This window comes from Balaenoptera physalus (assembly GCF_965194825.1).
Source record: "Balaenoptera physalus genome assembly, chromosome: 2".
NCBI classification, from domain to species: Eukaryota; Metazoa; Chordata; class Mammalia; order Artiodactyla; family Balaenopteridae; genus Balaenoptera; species Balaenoptera physalus.
In genome coordinates this window covers 137,901,676-137,923,556 of record NC_138883.1, presented here as the reverse complement: position 1 = coordinate 137,923,556, position 21,881 = coordinate 137,901,676, and the positions used below count along the sequence as shown (strand labels likewise).

At 41.9% G+C, this 21,881-nt stretch overlaps 1 protein-coding gene across 6 annotated transcripts in view; it reads left to right on the top strand.

Annotated features, from left to right (window-relative positions):
• SV2B (synaptic vesicle glycoprotein 2B) overlaps positions 1-21,881 on the top strand; it is a 250,581-nt gene that overhangs the window by 187,833 nt on the left and 40,867 nt on the right. For all 6 annotated transcript variants that reach the window (XM_082449082.1, XM_082449081.1, XM_082449083.1 and 3 more), the window contains 2 exons: positions 13,594-13,774; positions 14,113-14,264. In XM_082449082.1, coding sequence (XP_082305208.1) covers positions 13,594-13,774; positions 14,113-14,264 — 333 coding nt within the window. The remainder of the gene's footprint in view (positions 1-13,593; positions 13,775-14,112; positions 14,265-21,881) is intronic.

Below are 21,881 nucleotides of genomic sequence, written 5' to 3'. Positions count from 1 at the left end.
CATTATCACCCAGACTTTCATCCCCCTATGGCACTGTGCATCCTTTTTTTCCCTATCTCATCTCCCACCTCCTCCCTTAATGTCATTTGCCTTTTTGCTACAACTGAAACGTATTCTCCTCTGAGGATGTTACTTAGCCCTGCAGTCTTAGTGGGTGGCTGTTTCCTTTTTCATATTCCACACCCCTGTACCATTGCTCCTCCTGGCTCCCCCATGACATTTCCAGACCATTCTCCCTTCCTCCTCCTTAAAACATTCCTCATTTGCATCTCCTGTCCTCAGAGGGTATCACCTAGCATGCATCCTTGTGGCAGTCATCTACTGGCCCCCTGTGTCATGCCCCCTCATTCCTTGAGGAATTTAGTGCCAGGTTTACTGTCACTATATCCATTATAATTCTTGGTGATTTCAGTAAGCATTTTCCAATTTCCTAGTTTCTTTCCTTAAAGTCTTCTGCAATGATATCTCCCCTCCTAATCACCTACTGTCCTGGTCTTACCCTAGGTCTTATTGTTATCGATTACTCCAACCCCTCCACAATCCCAATGTCAAGTACCCCTTCTTCTGTCTTTCTAGCTCGCTCTATCCAGTCCTCCAGCTCCCACAATTGTTCAACCTCATGAGACCTACAGCCTTTTGGTCTGTCTCTCACCACGCTCTTGTCCTCATCCCATTCTTCACTGAACTTAAATTCTGTGAGCCAGAATCATAACCGCGATCAACTTCCTTGTGCCTCTCTTTTTTGTTGTGTCCCTCAGCTCCGGTTACACCTCACTCTTCATCAGTCTGTCCCTGTACCCTGTAGCTGAACACGGCTGGTGAGATACACACAATGTCGTCCACTGGTCTCACTTTAAATTTATTGTCAGTAACCTCAAGGGCACCCTTGTGCTGCCAGCCATCGTCCTCCATTTCCCTGAATTATTCACTTTCCCACTCTCCTTGATGACAATTTCATGCCTCATCCTCTGTTTTCCAATTCCCAGTGCCTCCTCCCCATCTTTACGCTCAGCATAATGAACTCAGTTCCTCTTTCACTGAGAAAACAGAAGCAACCAGAAAAGAACTCCCACGGTGCTTACCTCCACACTTACCTTCCTAACTGCCCCTGGGCTTACATCTTATTCCTGTTGCTGTGGAGGAGCTGTGAGGCTCACCTGTCTACTCTCAGGCTAGATTCGCATCCACTCTCACTTCCCCAGGGTACCATTTTCATAATTCTCACCTTCCTCTCCCTCATCTATTTTTCTGTCTATGTCGAGTCATTCCCATCAGCACACAAACATGATACAGTTTCTCTAATCCTGACTTCACACACATCTCTTCTGTTTTCAGTAAAACTCACTAAATCCAAGTCCTCACTTCCCATTTTTGCTCGACTTTGAGCAGAATTTAGTCCCCAACACTTCAGAAAACTGTTCTTGTCTAGAACACTAGCGACCCTCACTTGGTCAATGGAGTGGTCCAATCTCAGTCCTCCACATTCCTGACCTGTCAGCAGCAACTGTAAGAGTTCAGCCCTCCCGCCTCCTTGAAACACTTTCTTTATTGGATGTCTAGGCTACCCCTGCCTCCAGTTTCCCTGCTGTTCCACTGGCCACTCCTTCTCATTCTCCATTGCTGGTTTCTCTTCATCTTCTTGACCCTTAAACATTGGAACATTTCAGTACTCAGCCAAGGAAGCTCCTCTCTATTGCCACTCAGTTCTTTGGAGAGCTGATGCAATCTCTGCTTTATATACCATCTATTCTCTTGGCTCTACCTTTAAAATACAATCAGAATCCAGTCACTTCTTACCATTTCCACTGCCACCGATCACTCCACTCCAATCTGTCAATGCCACTCACTTGGGATATAATGGCCTTCTAACTGGCCTTTGTGATTCCACCTGTCAGAGGGAGAGACCATTGTGGATGGTGTGGATGGGTGGTCATGGAAGCTTTGGAAGGAGCCAGCCATGCAAAGATCTGAATGAAGAGCATGCCAGATGGAGGAACAAGCAATGTGAAGACAGATGGGAAAGAGCATAGAACATCACTATCCAGGGGGTACTCAATACCTGATACAAAGGTAAAGAGAAAATTAAGAGTAATTGTCATAGGAATAAAAAAATTAAGACATCTGACCCACGAGATACATTTTATTTCAACAAAAGTGTGAATACTCACTTTCCTAACATACTAATATTAAAACCTGTGCCGATCTCTGTCACATAGGGTTTGCAAACAATGGATGAAAATAATTGTTTGGTTAGTAGAGTGTTTTAAAAAGCAAGGAATTTTATTTAGAAATCAGATTTCCGGCTCTTTCTGAAACTCTAGGAATAGAGTGTATATTCGATAACACAACAACTGGCTGAAGTTAAGTATGGCTGCTCCCTTTAGATGGGCCCGTATTCCCCCATTCCTACCATTCCCCATTAAATATGCCTGCTCAACTTCACTCATTTGCATTTACTGCTTGGCCCCTATAGGCATCTGATTTTGAAATCCTTGGGCTAAGAGGTGAAAAGATTTCATCAGTTTGGATATTTGAGAGGACTCACAAGACGCCTCTGAGTATAGTCACATAGGCTCTTATTTAAAGGGAGAGAGAGAGTGTAGGCAATAACTGGACATTCAAAAGACATCCAGGCACAGTCCCCAAGGTCCTTCTTATTCTCATATGGGCTTGTCTCCAGATAAAACCACCAAGATCTGTGCAAGAAATCTTCACTTTAGGAGACCTCAAGGCAGAAGTTCCCAGAGGGATTTTCTTGTCCCTCTGATTGTGTGGTAGAGCCAGGTTGACTAACCAGTTATGACACTGAAAACCATGAGTGAACAAATTGGCTCTAGGGATCACCAGGGAAGTTTCAGACTTTAAACAGCACATCACAAATCTCATTGCCCTTATCTTGGCCATGAGTCAGAGCCAGATGTCTAGGTGTCCTAGAGAGAAAGACAGATCTTTTCCAGTCTGGCTGTAAATCAACTCTATGCTAATATAGAAGATAATGTTCTTTGAAGACAAGGTAGCCTGTTCAGAGTCATTGTACCAAAAGGCATCCAAGTTTTGTAAGGTCGTGAGTTTGACCTCTGCCAATAACCAGCCTCATCACCTTCTGACGCTCAGTCCTGCTGTCTCCATCCAACCATTCCTTTACCACCCCCAACCATCTGCTTATTCTAAGATAGCCAAGCTTGGTCCCCACCCTCTTTCTAGTCATCAGCTTGCCAGAGTTCTTGCTGTGGCCTTTCTCTGGCCCCTGCCCTGCTCTACCACTTCACTTGTTTCCACCTATTTATTTCTGTTATATTGTGAGTGTTTTAGAAAGTGGAGGACTGGGCTGGACTTATTTAATCTCTATGCCCCTTTCCCACACTCGCTGATACGTAGAGAATGGGGCTGAGCAAATTTCCTTGTAAAGATTTTGGTTTCCGTTCTTGATTTTATGTCAACTACTCCTGTCTCAGCTATTAACTCTGAGCCATACTCTGCAATTAATTAGCACTACCGTGATTCTCCTGGACTGGTCCTAGATGTCATCAGATACATGGTTCCAACCTCTAGAAATGACCACAATGGCAACCTCAACTTGGGCTTTAGTGGAATGGTTGAGGGATTGCCGAGGCTCACTGGGTAATAGTCATATCTGAGATGCCTATGGTGTCCAGGAGAGCTATCAGAGGTGTCACACCTCTACTGGTTTTAGCCCAGGTGACACCTCTTCTTACCTGCACTGAGAGGTACCAAAAGGAAATCTCTGCTTTTCTAAGATGGCTCTAGTGTGGTGGTATGTGGACAAGGCAATTTCAGGGTTCTCACAACATCCTCAAGGAATATTTCTTAGTGCCTCTTCTTATCAGCCTGAGAGAAGATTAAGGGACATGCCAGATACCCCTTTGCCCCAGGACTAGCCTGGGGCAGAAACCTCACTGGTGTCCCAAAAGTTTTCTGTTACAGTTGCTTCCACAATGACTGTAGGCTTATCTTCTACTCACCAAAGACATGGCTAGAGATCTGGGGTCTGGGTATCCTTACAGGCTCACTGCTTGGCTCAGAATATTGCCTTGTGCCTTGAGCTTGGTTATGCATCACCTGGGTTGATAAAGTCTCTGGGCTGCTTTGCAGGGTCTTTAATTTCCTTTAAGTATTGCTGGAGAAAGAACCTCTTCCTGGTTTAAGATCCTATCCTTACACTATGTTGCTGAAGCAAGTGGCTCTGTCTCTCAGATTCCCCAATCCATCTGCAGACCCCTACCTCTGGATCTATTGGCCACATGCCAAACCTAGACCTTCCAGGAGGGATGATTCTGCTCTTCCATAGCGTTGTGGCTTCTCTCGAACTGAAGGACCAAGCATGAGTGAACGTATTGCATCCTCAGGCAGAGTGACAAATACCTCCAACCCTGATGTCCTTGAATAGTATTAGTGCACCTTTTCTCATGGGCTACTCCATAACTGGGGGCATTGATGAATATCCAACTGCAAACCTGGATTTCTTCTATCATATTTTAGAACAATTTACTCAGATATTTCAATAATTGTGGTCAGAGAAGAAAGCTCCTAACCTCATCTATTAAATGAAAACATTAATACTTCCCTCACAGGGTTGGAATGACAAATTGAAATTATTCTATATATCACCTAGCATAGTATCTAGCACATGGTAGGGTCTTAAAAGATGCTAATTCCTTTGTCCCTTCCTTTCTCCTCTCCACACTTGTTTCCAAATATCTTATGTGACCTTTTGGAGAGTTCCAACTTTCAGTAGACTGGGAAAGTTAACCTACTTCCAAAGGTTCATTCACTTGAGTTTATCGGACACATAAAGTACTAGAAGAGTCCAATACAATGATTGCCAGGTTGGTTTCCACTAGACAAACTGTTTAAACAAAACCTTTTCTGTGCTAAACGCTTTAGACCCAGAAGAAAGTATTTACTTATCCCAGAAGTTTCCAAGCATCCAGATGTTATATAAACAAAGCGCTTGGCCAAATTACCTAAGGCATCTGATTTCATAGGGGTATGCAGATAGATACCCTGATGTTCTTCCATGACTTAGTACCAAAGTGAGACTTCTCCCAGGGGTTCACTTATGTGTTCAACCTTTATCACGTTTACCACGTGATAAAGTGGTAAACTTTATAGATCTGTGACTCCCAGACCCTAGTCCAAGAGAACATTACCCTTCAAGAAAGTATATTTGGATGAATAATAAAGAAGTGGAATAGAAATGGTTCCATTTAGAGATGCTGATTTTTATTCCTGCAAAGCATATGCATGCAGTCAAATAAATACTGGAGTGGCTGCAGAAAAATGGAGCTCAGAAGTTTCCTAGGATATTAGTGCATTTAATTTCTATGTATTCAAGTGAAAAAAATGTGAGAAATGCTTTCTTTGTCCTTGGTTAATTGCTAAATAAAGAAGATTATCCTGCAGGAGCCTCTTCTTTCCCATCACATATAAGCCAGCACATTCTGATTGTTTATCTCCTCAATGTGCTGCCCCTGGTGCTGGGGGTATATTCTGTCTGTGTGAAGAGCATCTCTAGAGATGGCAAGAGGTTTGTGTTACATACCAGCTCTCTGGAAGGAAATTCAGCACTGGGTCTCAAGAAACCCTTTGACCTCATGATTTCATTTCTAGGAATCAATTCTGAGCAAATAACTAGCAACGCAGACAAGGACATATGCACAAAGATGTTCTTTGCTGAATTATTTATCAAGTGGAAAAAATAGGTTATGAAACTTCCAAGACAGAATGGTCTCCACCATGTAATTGCATGTGTACAAATACAAAGAATAAAGTACGCTAATAACAGCTGTCTTTGAGTGGTGGTATGATAGTTTTGGCTTTACCTTTTATACATTTTTAATGTATTTTCAGAGTTTTCTACAGTGGGTGTGAATTATTTTAATATTATTTTGTTTATTTCTTGCAAAAATATTAATGGAGTGCTTACAAGGTGTCATTCTCTGCGCTGGGTGCTAGAGACATAGTGGGAACTCCACTCGGACAGAACTGACAGGTCTCCTCCTCCCCCTCCTCTGGGAGATGGCAGTCAAAGTCATCTGACAAACGTTGAGCCAATAAATACATAACAGCAAATAGACATATGTTATATGAAGGAATGGTAGTGTGGTGCCGAAAGACCAGCAGAGATGACAGAATTTCATTTGGAACAGGACAGGAGTCAGCAAATTATGGCCTACAGGTCTGTGGCCTACAGTAAGTCCCCTACATTCAAGTTCGAACGTGTGTGAAGTTGCAGCTTGCCCTCCGTCTCCTATTGCTGATGATCCTCCAGCTCTACCATCTCCCACCTCCTCCCCCTCCTCCAGTCAGTAATTCTTCTTGCCTGTTCACTTGATTCCAGCCCCTGGATGCCAACTGTTTTACTGTACTACTGTACTTTTCAAGGTACTGTACTATAAGATTAAAAATGTTTTCTTTATTTTTTGTGTTTGTTTTTTATGAATTATTTGTGTGAAAAGTATTACTATAAACCTATTACAATACAGTACTTTATAGCTGATTGTGTTAGTTGGGTACCTAGGCTAACTTTGTTGGACTCATGAACAAATTGGACTTACAAACACGCTTTTGGAATGGAACTTGTTTGTATGGAGGGGACTTACCGTATTTTTGTTTTTACATTTTTAAAGGATTATAAAGAAAAAAGGAAGAAGAATATGTCATAGAGACCACAAGACTTCTGCAGAGTAAATTATTTGCAAGTAAAATATTTATTCTCTGGCCCTTTACAGAAAAAGTTTGTTGAGTCCTAGTTTGGGACATCAGGGGTGCCTCTCTCAGGAGATGACATTTAATCTGGGAATTTAAGAAACAGAAGAGTTAGGGGAAAAATGTCCCCCCCACCACCAAAGTCTTGTTAGAAGAAACTTGAAAAAATTTTAGTCCAAAAAAGCTTTTTGTTGGAAGTTGGCTTCCTTTTCAGGTAAGGATAAAGGGACGTACATTTAAAGGGAATACTCCTATAAATAAGTTTCTTATGCTCGTCTTGATCCTCTTTTCTCAATTTCTAATATATGGTTGATTTGATTTTAAAATACCACCAACTTATTGTCATTTTTCCAATCCTGTGGCTTTCTCAGGTACCAGCCCATTCTATGCTGCATTGCTCATAACAACAGCAGCAACTTTGATCAGTTATGTATTTACTTTCGAGCCAGGCATCCTGCTACGTACTTTCAACCCAATGTCCTACATAATCCTAACAACTCTGCAAGATGATCACTAGTATCTGAATTTTACAAAGAAGGAGCAATGATCAGGGAAGCTGAGTGGGGAGCCCGTGGTCATGCTGCTGGGAACCAATGGAGCCAGGGCTATGACTATGACCAGCTCAAGTCTTGTGTCTCAAGACTGGGCTCCTCCTTTTATGGGCACCTATCAGTGTGGGTTCCTCCCTCTTTTCCATTTTATTTGCGGTGTTACCACCAGTTGAAAGCCCTTCTCACCCCACCACATCCCCCTCCTTTCACCTCCATGCCCCCTGCTCTGCAAGTAGCAGAGTGCTTTTGCTACCAAACTTCATTGTCCAAGGCAAAAGAGGAACTAGATAGAAGAAGAGCTTTTCAGAATGCTGTCATAAGGTGTCAGAATATGTGGCCTCCAAATGTGCCACTTTGATATAAGGATTATTTTGAGCTGAAGACAGTTGAGAAAGAGCAGACTTAAAAAAAAAAAAAAAACCTTTCTGCCCTACCCCACATTTGCCTAAAAGCAGGCTTAGACTCTAAATCATGATTTTTAATTACCTCAAAAACCTCAGTGTTATTAGGGGAGACATTGCCTCAAGATGCCACTGAGTTTGTTGACTAGCATTGAAGGAGGGTAGACTTCCTAGCTTTCTAACTAGTCCCTTATCAGCTTCATGCTAAAGTAATTTTTGATAACTCCAGTGCACTCTAATTTTCCAAATTTATTGTCTTAATTTCTGCTGTGAAAGACAGATTTTAAATGAGTTTAATAGCACAGCCATTTCAGAGGCATTGTTAATGTCTATTTCTCTTCTCCTTGGATAGGCTCATCTTTCCTGCATTCTTCCTTTTCATGGTGTCCCAAAACAGTACAGGGGAGGAAAAACTTTTTCCCTCTATCCTCCTAGGTTTGGTGGCTGGGGACCCTGCGAATTAAACTGACAAAAGACAGATTAACAAGAGAAAAACAAACAGACTTTATTGCCATGCACAGTGCATATACTTGTGAGTAACTCTAGGGATGGTTAGAATCTGGGCTTAGATAGCATCTTCACAAAGAACAGTACATTTGTAGAGAAGTGACAAGACAAACAAATAGGGTTTTAGGCTTCCTAGAGTGGCAATCTGTGGGAAGGTAAATCAATCTGTGGGGCAAACTAATATAGAGTTGCTTTAGTGAGGTTTGTTATGTAGATTCCTCTTTGTGCTGCCTCTGTGTTGATAAGAGTCTCTGGTGATTTAGAGTCTAAGCCTGCTTTTAGGCAAATGTGAGGGAGGGCAGAGCTTTATTTTGGAGTCTGCTCTTTCTCAACTGTCTTCAGCTCAAAATAATCCTTATATCAGCGTAGCACATTTGGAGGCCGCATATTCTGATCCCCTACGACAGCATTTTGAGAAGCCCTTCTTGTTCTTCTTTTGCCTTGGGCAGTGAGGTTTGGTAGCAAAAGCACCCGGCCTGGAGCTAGGAGACCAGAGTGTAGTGCCAGCAGATCCCGGGCCAGCAGAGAGCTTCCGAGAGAGTTCCTGACCTTCTCTGGTATTCAGTCTCCTCATCCAGTACAGCTAAGGGATGGAACTCAATGTCTAATCTCTAAGATTCATCAATTTGCTTATGTGTCTGGATCAGTCAGGGTGTAGTCAGGAGACAGAAATCATGGCAATTATTGAAACAGAGAGAACTTAATGTAAAAAATTATTAACTGGGTAAGTGAAATGTTTGTAAAAAGTATACTGAGGTAGTGAAGGCAAGGAGCAACTGCCACCCTTAGGACTGGGGGAATAAGTTGGAATTATGATAACTTAGAAGCTCAGGGAAAGGGGGCCCCATGGACCTAGCTCAGATCTCTGGAGAGAGGGCCCTGGCTGGCTGGTGCTGCTCTGGAAGGGGAGGGGAGGGGAGGCGGGATTGTTGCAGCCAGAGAGAAAAAGTGTTGCGCAGGTGAAACTTACAGGAGCAAAAAGCAGAGGTCCCCTCCTTGAAGCCTCCCTCTAGTGCCCCCTACTGGCAGGGCCTAGCAGGGAGCAGCCTGCAAAGTACTTGTATTAGTTTGTGGACAAAGTAGGGGCTAGAAGGATGGCTTTGGAGCTGAGAGATAACAGCTCAATAACTGGCACAATGTTCACTGCTGAGATTGCAAACTGGTGGCCCAGAAGCCACTTAGGGCCACATCTGATCCATAAACATGTCTTGTGTGACTATCACCAAAGTTTAATCAAGCATCTGTGTCTGGGTTTGTTTTTTCAGTCTGACAGTCTTCTTCCTGAGAAATCCACAGAATTTCATCCTTCATGATTTATACTTTTTAGAAACAAACAAATGGGAAGGCAGCTTGGAGATTAGCTATCTCAATAATCAGTTTACAGATGTGAAGGTCAGGCCCTTACAGGGTGAGAGGATTTTCTCCCAAATTACACAACCAGTGAATGAGACCTTTGGGTTCCAAAGTCAGGATTCTTACCACTTCCCCTCCCTGTCTTGTCCTGAAGGTGGGTGTGCTCTGGCCTCTTGCCACTCAGAGTATGGTCTGTGGACCAGCAGCACGAGTCTTGTTAGAAATGCAGACTCCCAGGCCCCAACTCAGACCTACCAAACTGGAGAATCAGAATCTGATTTTAATAAGGTACCTCCATGATTTGTGTACATAGTGAAATTCGAGAAGTGCTGAAGATAGCTTTATTGAAGTAAGAAAAAAATAGAACTTTTATTGGACGCTAGTGTTCTTCTCTGGGGTGGGACCAGGGTATGGGGTGTACAGATTGGTTCCTAGCAAATGTCCTGACCATTCCTCTGATTCTTATCTTCCCTTCCCCCCAATTTGTAGGCCCACATATAGGCATGCAAACACCACATGTTCACGTACTCATACACGTGCACGCATGTGCTCCCTCTCTCTCTCTCTCTCACACACACACACATAGATACATGCACACACACCCTCTGAGCCATTTATGATCTGGCCTCTGTCCTAACCTCCAGCCCCAATCCCTCACCAGGTGTCCCATGAGTTCTGTGTTCTACTCACACTGAACTACTTGCAGGTAGTTGCCCAAACACATCAGTTGTTCTTTCAGCCTCCCTGTCTTTGCACGTGCTGTCTGCTGCTGCCTGTGATACACCCCCATCACCAAGATGGAGACCTGACTGACTTCTATGTGTCCTTCGACAACAGCTCAATGTCTTTCTCTTGGAAGCCTTCCCATGTTTAAAATACCTGACATATACCTTTATTGGAGCACTGTTTCTCACCAGGAGATAATCACAGACTTTGTGGTTTATCTCCTTGAATGGAAAGAACCTTGCCCCACTGAGCAAGCCATCCTGGGGATGAGCCAATGAAGAAAGAATGAACTGATGCAGAGCTACGAAGTCTGACCAATGCTTATCCATAAAGAGCAGTGAAATATAGTAGTTGAAGCAGGGACTCTGAGGTCAGAAGTAGTGGTCCCAAATCTTGATATTTCCATCAGTTGTTGACACTGGGGAGCTACTTTATCTCTCTGTGGACCAGTTTCCTCCTGTACAAAATAAGGATAACAACAGTATCTCCCGCACTAGATTGTTGCAAACATGAAAGGGGATCAACAGTGCCTGTGAAATGCTTATCACAGAGCCTGTCTAGCGGCTAGTGCTCACCCCATGTTTGCCGTTTTGCTGCTATTATATGATGTATTAGGCTCCTTAAGTTTGTTCGGCACTTACTGTCCCATTATTTATTGCTGTATAACTCAGTGGCTTAAAGCAACCATAGCATCTATTTTGCTCATGGAGCTGCAATTTGGGTGGGACTTCCCTCCTCCCTCCCTTTCCCCCCTTCTTCCTTCTTCCCTTTCAATATCTGTTTTTTTTTTTTTTAATTCCAAATGTTTACTGACCAAGTATCATGAGAGAAACACAAATTTTCTGTTGGCTGAATGGGATGTTGCAAATTCTTGGCAGGGAGTTGCACTAAACTGAGGCCAAAAAAAGTTGGAAGCCTAACAGACCTAACTGGGGAAAAAAGTTCCCTCTCTGCTCTGGTCTAGAAGTCTGAATTACCAAGTATAAGGAATTGTGTGAAACTCCAGTGTGAACTGGACTGGTGGTGACCTCCCAGGTGTCTAACTGGGAGTGGGGAGGAAGGGCAGGGCATCTCAGATGTGGGACTCTTGGCTGTGGTCAAGGTGTTAGGTGGGTTGTCTAAGTCTGAGGAAGTAGAACTCAGTTCTTTCCTGGGGAAAGCCTGGGCGGATACACACAGGGTTTGGGACCTTTCCAATTGGTTGGGGCATCAGGTGCCGGTAGGAAACTAGCATGGGGACCAAACACAAAGCCAGTCTTGCAGACTAGTACCACTCGGTGAGAATAATAGGGAAGCTACAGCCTGAGGCTCACCCAAGCACCTGACCGAATTCATTCTTGCTGGAGATAGGTCATGGCAACAGAAGATGGTTTTAAGACACCGTCATCAGTGAGTAAAGCAATCCCACTTAACACCCGATGGCTAAGAACCGGGCAAGATTAAGTCTGCTGGGAACCAGATGCTGAAAGCCCTTGGCCGGTCAGGGCTGGACCAGGCAGATAAACTCGCAGTCTAGCAGGAAGACTAACCCAGACATTATTACAGTACAGCATGACCCAGGCCTGAGTTGGGTTTGCAAGTCTTGACTCATTTTCTCAAACACAATTGTCAGTGACCTAATACAGTGGGAAATTGCTCACTACATTTTCTGAGCTATGGGCTGAGAAACTGGTAAAATTGTAATGGAGAGAAACCTTGGGTCCAGGAGCACAGGTCCAGCAATTTCCCCTAGACATCCCCATGTTTGACTCTCTGCAGATCTTTGCCCAAATGTCCCGTTTCCCTGAGGGCTTCCTGAACCATCTTATTTAGAACTGTCACCTCCCACCCTGACTCTCCTTTTCCCTGCCTCTGTGTTATTTTTCTCTATAACACTTATCAGCAGCCCACTTACTGTATATTTTACTCACTCATTTATAATCTCTTTTCCCCAACTAGAATGTAAGTGCCATGAAGGCAGGGATTTTCATGTGTTTGTACCCTGCTGTATCCCCATTAACAAAAATAGCACTTTCCTAATAACAGGCATTTAATGAATGCTTATAGACTCAGGTGTATTTAATGAAGTGACATATACGGAAAAGAAAAAGGAAATAACATATTTCATGACTTTGAGCGATGTAGAGGTGAAAAGTTACAACTCACATGAGGGAAGGGAATCCTAGTTAGTGAAAACCATTGACAGCACCAAAGTTATCATTTCTTTTCATCTCATGGAATAAAAATAATAAAAGAAGGAAATCTGCCACTGGGAAGATAAAGCAGAGCATAGTTGAATTGCTCCTTTTGGGGACCTACCTTCCAGTTGATTAACCAGCTAATGAAGCTCTTTGCTTTACGTGGGCCCTTCCCAGCACATATCTGCATAAATAAAGCATCCGCAGGTCAGGAGAAACTTCCTTTCTGTGAAAGACAAATGATGTTCTTCGTTTGATTTACAGTCAAGGCTGAGCAAAAGAACACTTACCTAATTCATATTCAGTATTTCCATTGCATGAAAGACATTCTCCAAAATTTCCTTCTTGAGTTTGGTAAATGATGTACTAGCACAGTCATTGATAATTAGTAAGTACTCAATATTCAGTAAGAAAGAATTATCCATGTGCTTCTGGAGATTTGCCAACTCTATGAGGATGCTTGCTGGCTTCATTGGAATTCCATAAATGTGTCTACAACAATGTATTTAAATGATATCATAAATTAACTGATTCTATTACAAGGCACATAGTAGTTACATGTGTTGAAGAAAGGATAGCTCATTGCTACTCTCTTCCATATTCCCCTAAGAAATCTGAATGTTGGTTGTGGCTTGGAAAAGGTCCTTCTTGGGTGTTTAATAAAATAAGCTGTCTTGTTGGTAATTGCTGTTTTCACTCGCACCATGTTTTTCCTTCCCATTGTTCCCCATACCTGCTTGGCCACAATTTTCCCTGGAAAACTTCTCTAAACGTAACCCCACAGGTAAGGACTTTTGTAGCACAAACACTTTTTTTGCTTAAAAATAAAATGACAGAATTTCCCTCATCTGCAGATTATGCATGTGATAAAAGATACATCAAACTCAGCTATGGTTGATCTATTTTAGTATGTGTACCTATGTGTAAACTTGGTGAGACTATTATTTTTTGAATAGCATTCCTAAGAAGTCACATTCGTCCAACATTTCTAATTGGCCACCAACATCTGTCACATTCCACCTTTTATGTCTGTGACACAGAATTTCTAGGATGCATTAAAATGGGCATCAGATTTTTTAAAATGTTGCATGGTCTCTAATCTCTTGTATTCTCTCTCCACCCTCTCCTCTCTCTTTCTCCTCCTCACAGGACTGATAGTCTACCTAGGAATGATGGGGGGAGCCTTCATCCTGGGGGGCCTGGCTGATAAGCTGGGGAGGAAGCGAGTCCTCAGCATGTCCCTGGCCATCAACGCCTCCTTCGCCTCCCTCTCTTCCTTCGTACAGGGATATGGAGCCTTCCTCTTCTGCAGACTCATCTCAGGCATAGGGTGCGTAATTACAGAGCTTCAGCTGGACACCCGCCCACCCCAAGACCAGTGGTCCATCCATCCTGATACCCTGACTCTGAGTGGTACCTCCAGAAAACTTTGAACTGAGTTTTTGTTTGACTTCCAAGATACTGTGTTAAAGTTGAACCTTAGAAAGACGTTAGGTTGTAAAGTCAGTCATAAGGTCAAAATCATCCAACACTGCCTTGGCCGGTCTTTCGAATTCACTGGGTTATTTCACCACTGAGCCTAAGGGTGGGACAAGGCAATTGGATTCCTGCTATGACCATTTTTAGTGTCTGACTTGGTTCTAACTTTCTGGCATTTTCTCTCTGCAGTATTGGGGGCGCTCTGCCCATTGTTTTTGCCTATTTTTCTGAATTCTTGTCCCGGGAGAAACGAGGAGAGCATCTCAGTTGGTTAGGCATCTTCTGGATGACTGGGGGCATCTATGCGTCTGCCATGGCCTGGAGCATCATTCCACACTATGGTGAGTGCACTGGCTTAAAAGAACCCAGGGGCCCTTGTTACTATGACACCTGCATCCGAACAGCATTCCCTGTCCTCAGCCTTATTCCCACACTCACTCACAGTTCCTGTATACGACCTTGATCTTTCTAAAGAAATTCCAACACTGGAGACACATGGCTAATTTCAGTACACGTCTTTCTGGAAATAATACAGTCTACCCTCCCTCACTTCCTCCCTCCTTCTCTCCTTTCCTTTCTTCTTTCCTTCCTTTTCTTTGAAAGGACTTCAACCTTCATCTCCTCCACCCCTCCTCCTCACAGCAAGTTAGGCTCAATAACCCCATTTTATAGATGTTGTAACAGAAGCCAAGAAGTTGGTGACTTGGCCAAATTGATGACTTGGCCTTGGCCTGACCTTGGATCATCATGCCCCCTCCCCCTCAGTGTGGTGCTCTCGTATACGTTCCATTTTAGTGCCGGCTGCAAACGTGGAGCAGCCCTAACAGACAAGGTCTTGGTTTCAGCTGAGACAATTTTATTATCTTGGATAATTGCAAAAACTGGATTTTCTAGGCAGAGACTTGGCAACATTAACTTTCACTATTGGATTTTATTAAGAGTAAAGTAGGGAGAAGGCAGCAGTTTTGAATTTGATTATGCCTTTTGAGTATCCTGGGTAATATCATCATTACCCTTCAAAATTATGTTTGGTGAACCACTGATTATGGGTGTAGGCTTTGGCATCATCCAGAATCCTGCAGACCATAGGGAGGAACAGAAACTGCCCCTGAAACTGACCAACAATTCTCTACCCATTCCCTTCCTTGGTGTGTATTTATTGAAGTATAGTTGACTTACAATGTTGTGTTAGTTTCAGATGTACAGCAAAGAGATCCAGTTATTCTTATTTATTTATTTATTGAGTAAAATTGCTTTACAATGTTGTGTTAGTTTCTGCTGTACAACGAAGTGAATCAGCTATATGTATACCTATATCCCCTCCCTCTTGGACCTCCCTCCCACTCTCCCTATCCCACCCATCTAGGTCATCACAGAGCACCGACCTGAGCTCCCCGTGCTATACAGCAGGTTCCCACTAGCTATCTATTTTACACATGGTAGTGTATTTATGTCAAACCTAATCTCCCAATTTGTCCCACCTTCCTCTTCCCCCTCTGTGTCCACATGTCTGTTCTCTACATCTACGTCTCAATTCCTACCCTACAAATAATTTCATCAGTACCATTTTTCTAGATTCCACATATATGCGTTAATATACGATATTTGTTTTTCTCTTTCTGGCTTATTTCACTCTGTATGACAGACTCTAGGTCCATCCACATCTCTACAAATGATCCAATCTCTTTCCTTTTTTATGGCTGAGTAATATTCCATTGTATATATGTACCACATCTTCTTTATCCATTCATCTATCGTTGGACATTTAGGTTGTTTCCATGTCCTGGCTATTGTAAATAGTGCTGCAATGAACATTGTGGTACATGACTCTTTTTGAATTATGGTTTTCTCAGGGTATATGCCCAGTAGTGGGATTGCTGGGTCATATGGTAGTTCTATTTTTAGTTTTTTAAGGAACCTCCATACTGTTCTCCATAGTGGCTCTATCAACTTACATTCCTACCAACAGAGCAAGAGGGTTCCCTTTTCTCCACACCCTCTCCAGCGTTTACTGTTTGTAGATTTTTTGATGATGGCCATTCTGACCAGTGTAAGGTGATACTTCATTGTAGTTTTGAATTGCATTTCTCTAATAATTAGTGATGTTGAGCATCTTTTCATGTGTCTCTTGGCCATCTGTATGTCTTCTTTGGTGAAATGTCTATTTAGGTCTTCTGCCCATTTTTCAATTGGGTTGTTTGTTTTTTTGATATTGAGCTGCATGAGCTGTTTGTATATTTTGGAGGTTAAACATTTGTCCATTGCTTCATTTGCAAATATTTTCTCACATTCTGAGGGTTATCTTTTCCTCTTGTTTCTGGTTTCCTTTGCTGTGCAAAAGCTTTTAAGTTTAATTAGGTCCATTTGTTTATTTATATTTTTTATTTTCATTACTCTAGGAGTTGGGTCAAAAAAGATCTTGCTGTGGTTTATGTCAAAGAGTGTTCTTCCTATGTTTTCCTCTAAGAGTTCTATAGTGTCTGGCCTTACATTTAGGTCTTTAATCCATTTTGAGTTTATTTTTCTGTATGGTGTTAGGGAGTGTTCTAATTTCATCCTTTTACATGTAGCTGTTCAGTTTTCCCAGCACCACTTACTGAAGAGGCTGTCTTTTCTCCATTGTATGTTCTTGCCTTCTGTGTCATAGATTAGGTGACCATAGGTGAGTGGGTTTATCTCTGGGATTTCTATCCTGTACCATTGATCTATATTTCTGTTTTTGGGCCAGTATCATACTGTCTTGATTACTGCAGCTTTGTAGTATAATTTGAAGTTGGGGAGCCTGATTCCTCCACCTCCATTTTTCTTTCTCAGGATTGCTTTGGCTATTCAGGGTCTTTTGTGTTTCCATACAAATTGTAAAGTTTTTTGTTCTAATTCTGTGAAGGATGCCATTGGTAGTTTGATAGGGATTGCATTGAATCTGTAGATTGCTTTGGGTAGTATAGTCATTTTCACAATATTGATTCTTCCAATCCAAGAACATGGTATATTTCTCCATTTGTTTATGTTATCTTTGATTTCTTTCATCAGTGTTTTATAGTTTTCTGAGTATAAGTCTTTTTCCTTCTTAGGTAGGTTTATTCCTAGGTATTTTATTCTTTTTTTGTCATGGTAAATGGGATTGTTTCCTTAATTTCTCTGATTTTTCATTGTTAGTGTATAGGAATGCCAGAGATTTTTGTGCATTAATTTTGTATCTGCAACCTTACCAAATTCACTGATTAGTTCTGGTAGTTTTCTAGTAGCATCTTTAGGATTTTCTGTGTATAGTATCATGTCATCTGCAAACAGTGACAGTTTTACTTATTTTTTTCCAATTTGTATTCTTCTTATTTCTTATTCTTCTCTGATTGCTGCGACTAGGCCTTCCAAAACTATGTTGAATAAGAGTGGCGAGAGTGGACATCTTTGTCTTGTTCCTAATCTTAGTGGAAATGCTTTCAGTTTTTCACCATTGAGTATGATGTTTGCTGTGGGTTTGTCATATATGGCCTTTATTTTGTTGAGGTAGGCTCCATCTATGCCCATTTCCTGGAGAGTTTTCATCATAAATTGGTGTTGGATTTTGTCAAAAGCTTTTACTGTATCTATTGAGATGATCATATGGTTTTTATTCCTTATTTGTTAATATGGTGTATCACATTGATTGATTTGTGTATATTGAAGAATTCTTGCATTCCTGGGATAAATCCCACTTGATCATGGTGTATGATCCTTTTAATGTGTTGTAGGATTCTATTTGCTAGTATTTTGCTCAGATGTTTGCATCTATGTTCATCAATGATATGGGTCTGTGATATTTTTGTCTAGTTTTGGTATCAGGGTGATGGTGGTTTCGTAGGATGAATTTGGGAGTGTTCCTCCCTCTGCAATTTTTTGGAAGAGTTTGAGAAAGATAGGTGTTAGCTCTTCTCTAAATGTTTGATAGAATTCACCTGTGAAGCCATCTGGTCCTGGACTTTTATTTGTTGGAAGATTTTAAATTACAGTTTCAATTTCATTACTTGTTATAGGTCTGTTTATATTTTCTAATTCTTCCTGGTTCAGTCTTGGGAAATTTTACCTTTCCAAGAATTTGTCCATTTCTTTGTGGTCGTCCGTGTTATTGGCATATAGTTGTTTGTAGGAGTCTCTTATAATCCTTTGTACTTCTGCGGTGTCAGTTGTGATTTCTCCTTTTTCATTTCTAATTTTATTGATTTGCACCCTCTCCCTTTTTTTCTTGATGAGTCTGACTAAAGGTTTATCAATTTTGTTTATCTTCTCAAAGAATGAACTTTTAGTTTTATTGATCTTTGCTATTGTTTTCTTCATTTCTATTTAATTCATTTCTGCTCTGATCTTTATGATTTCTTTCCTTCTACTGACTTTGGGTTGCCTTTTTTCATCTTTCTCTAGTTGCTTTAGGTGTAAGGTTAGATTGTTGAGTTTTTCTTATTTCTTGAGGTGAGATTGAATTGCTATATACTTCCCTCTTAGAACTGCTTTTGCGGCATCCCATAGGTTTTGGGTTGTCATGTTTTCATCGTTACTTGTTTCCATGTATTTTTAAATTTCTTCTTTGATTTTTTCAGTGATCTCTTGGTTATTTAGTAGTGCACTGTTTAGTCTCCATGTATTTGTGTTTTTTACAGTTTTTTTCCTGTAATTGATTTCCAGTCTCATAGCGTTGTGGTCAGAAAAGATGCTTGATATGATTTCAATTTTCTTAAATTTTCTAAGGCTTGATTTGTGACCCAAGATGTGATCTATCCTGGCACAGTTTCCATGTGCACTTGAGAAGAAAGTGTATTCTGCCACTTATGGGTGGAATGTCCTATAAATATCAATTAAATCTATCTGGTCTATTGTGTCATTTAAAGCTTGTGTTTCCTTATTTATTTTCTGTTTGGATGATCTATCCATTGGTGTAAGTGGGGTGTTAAAGTCACTTACTATTATTGTGTTACTGTCAATTTCCCCTTTTATGGTTGTTAGCATTTGTTTTATGTATTGAGGTGCTCCTAAGTTGGGTGCATAAATATTTATAATTGTTATATCTTCTGGGAGTGATCCCTTGATCATTATGTAGTGTCCTCCTTATCTCTTGTAGCACTCTTTATTTTAAAGTCTGTCTTATTTGATACCAGTATTGCTATTCCAGCTTTCTTTTGATTTCCATTTGCATGGAATATCTTTTTCCATCCCCTCACTTTTAGTGTATGTGTCCCTAGGTCTGAAGTGGGTCTCTTGTAGACAGCATATATACGGGTCTTGTTTTTGTATCCAGTCAGCCAGCCTGTGTCTTTTGTTTGGAGCATTTAATCCATTTACATTCAAGGTTGTTATCGATATGTATGTTCCTATGACCATTTTCTTAATTGTTTTGGGTTTGTTTTTGTGGATCTTTTTCTTCTCTTGTGTTTCCCACCTAGAGAGGTTCCTTTAGCCTTTGTTGTAAAACTGGTTTGGTGGTGCTGAATTCTCTTAGCTTTTGCTTGTCTGAAAAGCTTTTGATTTCTCCATTGAATCTGAATGAGATCCTTGCTGGGTAGAGTAATCTTGGTTGTAGGTTTTTCTCTTTCATCACTTTAAGTATATCCTGCCACTCCTTTCTGGCCTGCAGAGTTTCTGTTGAAAAATCAGTTGATAACCTTATGGGAATTCCTTTATTTGTTATTTTTTGCTTTTCCCTTGCTGCTTTTAATATTTTTTCTTTGAATTTAATTTTTGTTAGTTTGATTAATATGTGTCTTGGTGTGTTTCTCCTAGGATTTATCCTATATGGGACTCTATGCACTTCCTGGACTTGGGTGACTATTTCCTTTCCCATGTTAGGGAAGTTTTCCACTATAATCTCTTCAAATATTTTCTCAGACCCTTTCTTTTTCTCTTCTTCTTCTGGGAGCCCTATAATTGGAATGTTGGTACTTTTAGTGTTGTCCCAGAGGTCTCTTAAACTGTCTTCATTTCTTTTCATTCTTTTTTCTTTATTCTGTTTTGTGGCAGTGAATGCCACCATTCTGTCTTCCAGCTCACTTATTCGTTCTTCTGCCTCAGTTATTCTGTTATTGAGTCCTTCTAGTGTATTTTTTGTTTCAGTATTGTGTTGTTCATCTCTGTTTGTTTGTTCTTTAGTTCTTCTAGATCTTTGTTAAACATTTCTTGTATTTTCTCAATCTGTGCCTCCATTCTATTTCTGAAATTCTGGATCATCTTTACTATCATTACTCTGAATCCTTTTTTCAGGTAGGTTTCCTATTTCTTCTTTATTTGTTTAGTCTTGTAGTTTTTTATCCTACAAGACTTGCTCCTTTATCTGTGACATATTTTTTTTGTCATTTCATTTTTTTTTTGTTTTTTGATACGTGGGATTGTGTTCCTGTCTTTCTGGTTATTTGATCTGAGGCTTCCAGCACTGGAGTTTGTAGGCTGTTGGGTAGAGCTGGGTTTTGGTACAGAGATGCGGACCTCATGGAGACCTCACTCCAATGAATATTCCCTGGGGTCTGAGGTTCTCTGTTAGTCCAGTGGTTCAGACTCAGAGCTCCCACCACAGGAGCTCTGGCCCAACCCCCAGCTTGTGAACCAAGATCCTGTAAGCCATGTGGGGAGGCAAAATAAAAAGAAAAAAATAAGAAAGAAGGAAAAAGAAAAAAGAAAAAAATGAGCAGAACAATAACAAAGAGTAAAAAATAAAATAAGATTAGAAAACTAACATATGTTAGAAAGAAAAAAAAATATATATATAGATGAAGCAACAACTGGAAGGTAAAACAGAACCTAAATAGTAAAAAGAGGAGGAAAAAAAAGAGCCAGAAAAGGCCTTGGCTGTGGGGGGCGGGGCTTAGGCAGGGGCGGGGTTTAGGTGGTGGGTGCAGCCTATGCTTAGGACTGGAAAAGGCCCTGGGGGGTTGGGGGTGGGGCTTAGGCTCAATGCAACAAAAGGGGCCCAGGAGTGCCTCTGGCCTTGGAGGTCAGAGGACCAGGTCCAGGACCCCAGCAGGCTCACTGGGCCCGAGTGGGTGGGGGAAACGCTAGGCGCATTCCCCCCATCCTTGAGGGCCCCACCCCATTGGCCTCTCTTCTTCTTCCCCCCCTCCTTCCCTCCTATGCCCCTAGGACCCCTGCAGCCAGAGGGGGCCTCAGAGAATGGAGGACCAGGCCTGGGAGCCCAGCAGGCATCCCAGGGCTTGAGGGAAACAGCTGCCATGCCTCCCCTGGTCCTCCAGTCCTGGAGAGTTCCCCCTCCGTCCGCCTCTCCTCTTTTGCACCCCCCCACCTCCCTCCTATGCCCCTAGGACCAATGCGGCCTGGAGGGGGCCTTGGAGGGTGGAGTAACGAATGTGGGAGCCCTGCAGGCTTCCCAGGGCCCGACTGGGCAGGGGAAATGCTAGGCGTGCTCCCCCCGATCCTCCAAGCCCCCAAGGGTCCCTCCAGGCATGGGAACCCCTACACCCTCCCAGCCACCCCTCAGGGGCACAGGTCCTGTCTGGTCTCCACTTCTCCTCCCCCCTCACTCCCCCCACATCCTACCCAGTCACTCAGGGGTTCCTCCTGTCTCCTTAGGCATTGAGGTCCCCCACCAGCGTCTGGCAGGTGCCCTAGTTGTGGGAAGATGCGAACTCCATGTCTTCCCACACTGCCATCTTCCACTGTGCAGCTCAACTCTTCTTTTCAGATTCTTTTCCCTTATAGGTTATTACAAAATATTGGGTGGCCAAAAAGTTCGTTCGGGTTTTTCCATAACATTTTACAGAAAACCCCAAACGAACTTTTTGGCCAACACAATATTGAATATAGTTCCTGTGCTATACAGTAGGTCCTTATTGGTTATCTATTTTATATACAGTAGTGTGTATATGTTAATCCCAAACTTCTAATTTATCCCTCCTCTCTCTTTCCCCTTTGGTAACCATAAATTTGTTTTCTATGTCTGTGGGTTTATTTCTGTTTTGGAAGTTAATTTGTATCAT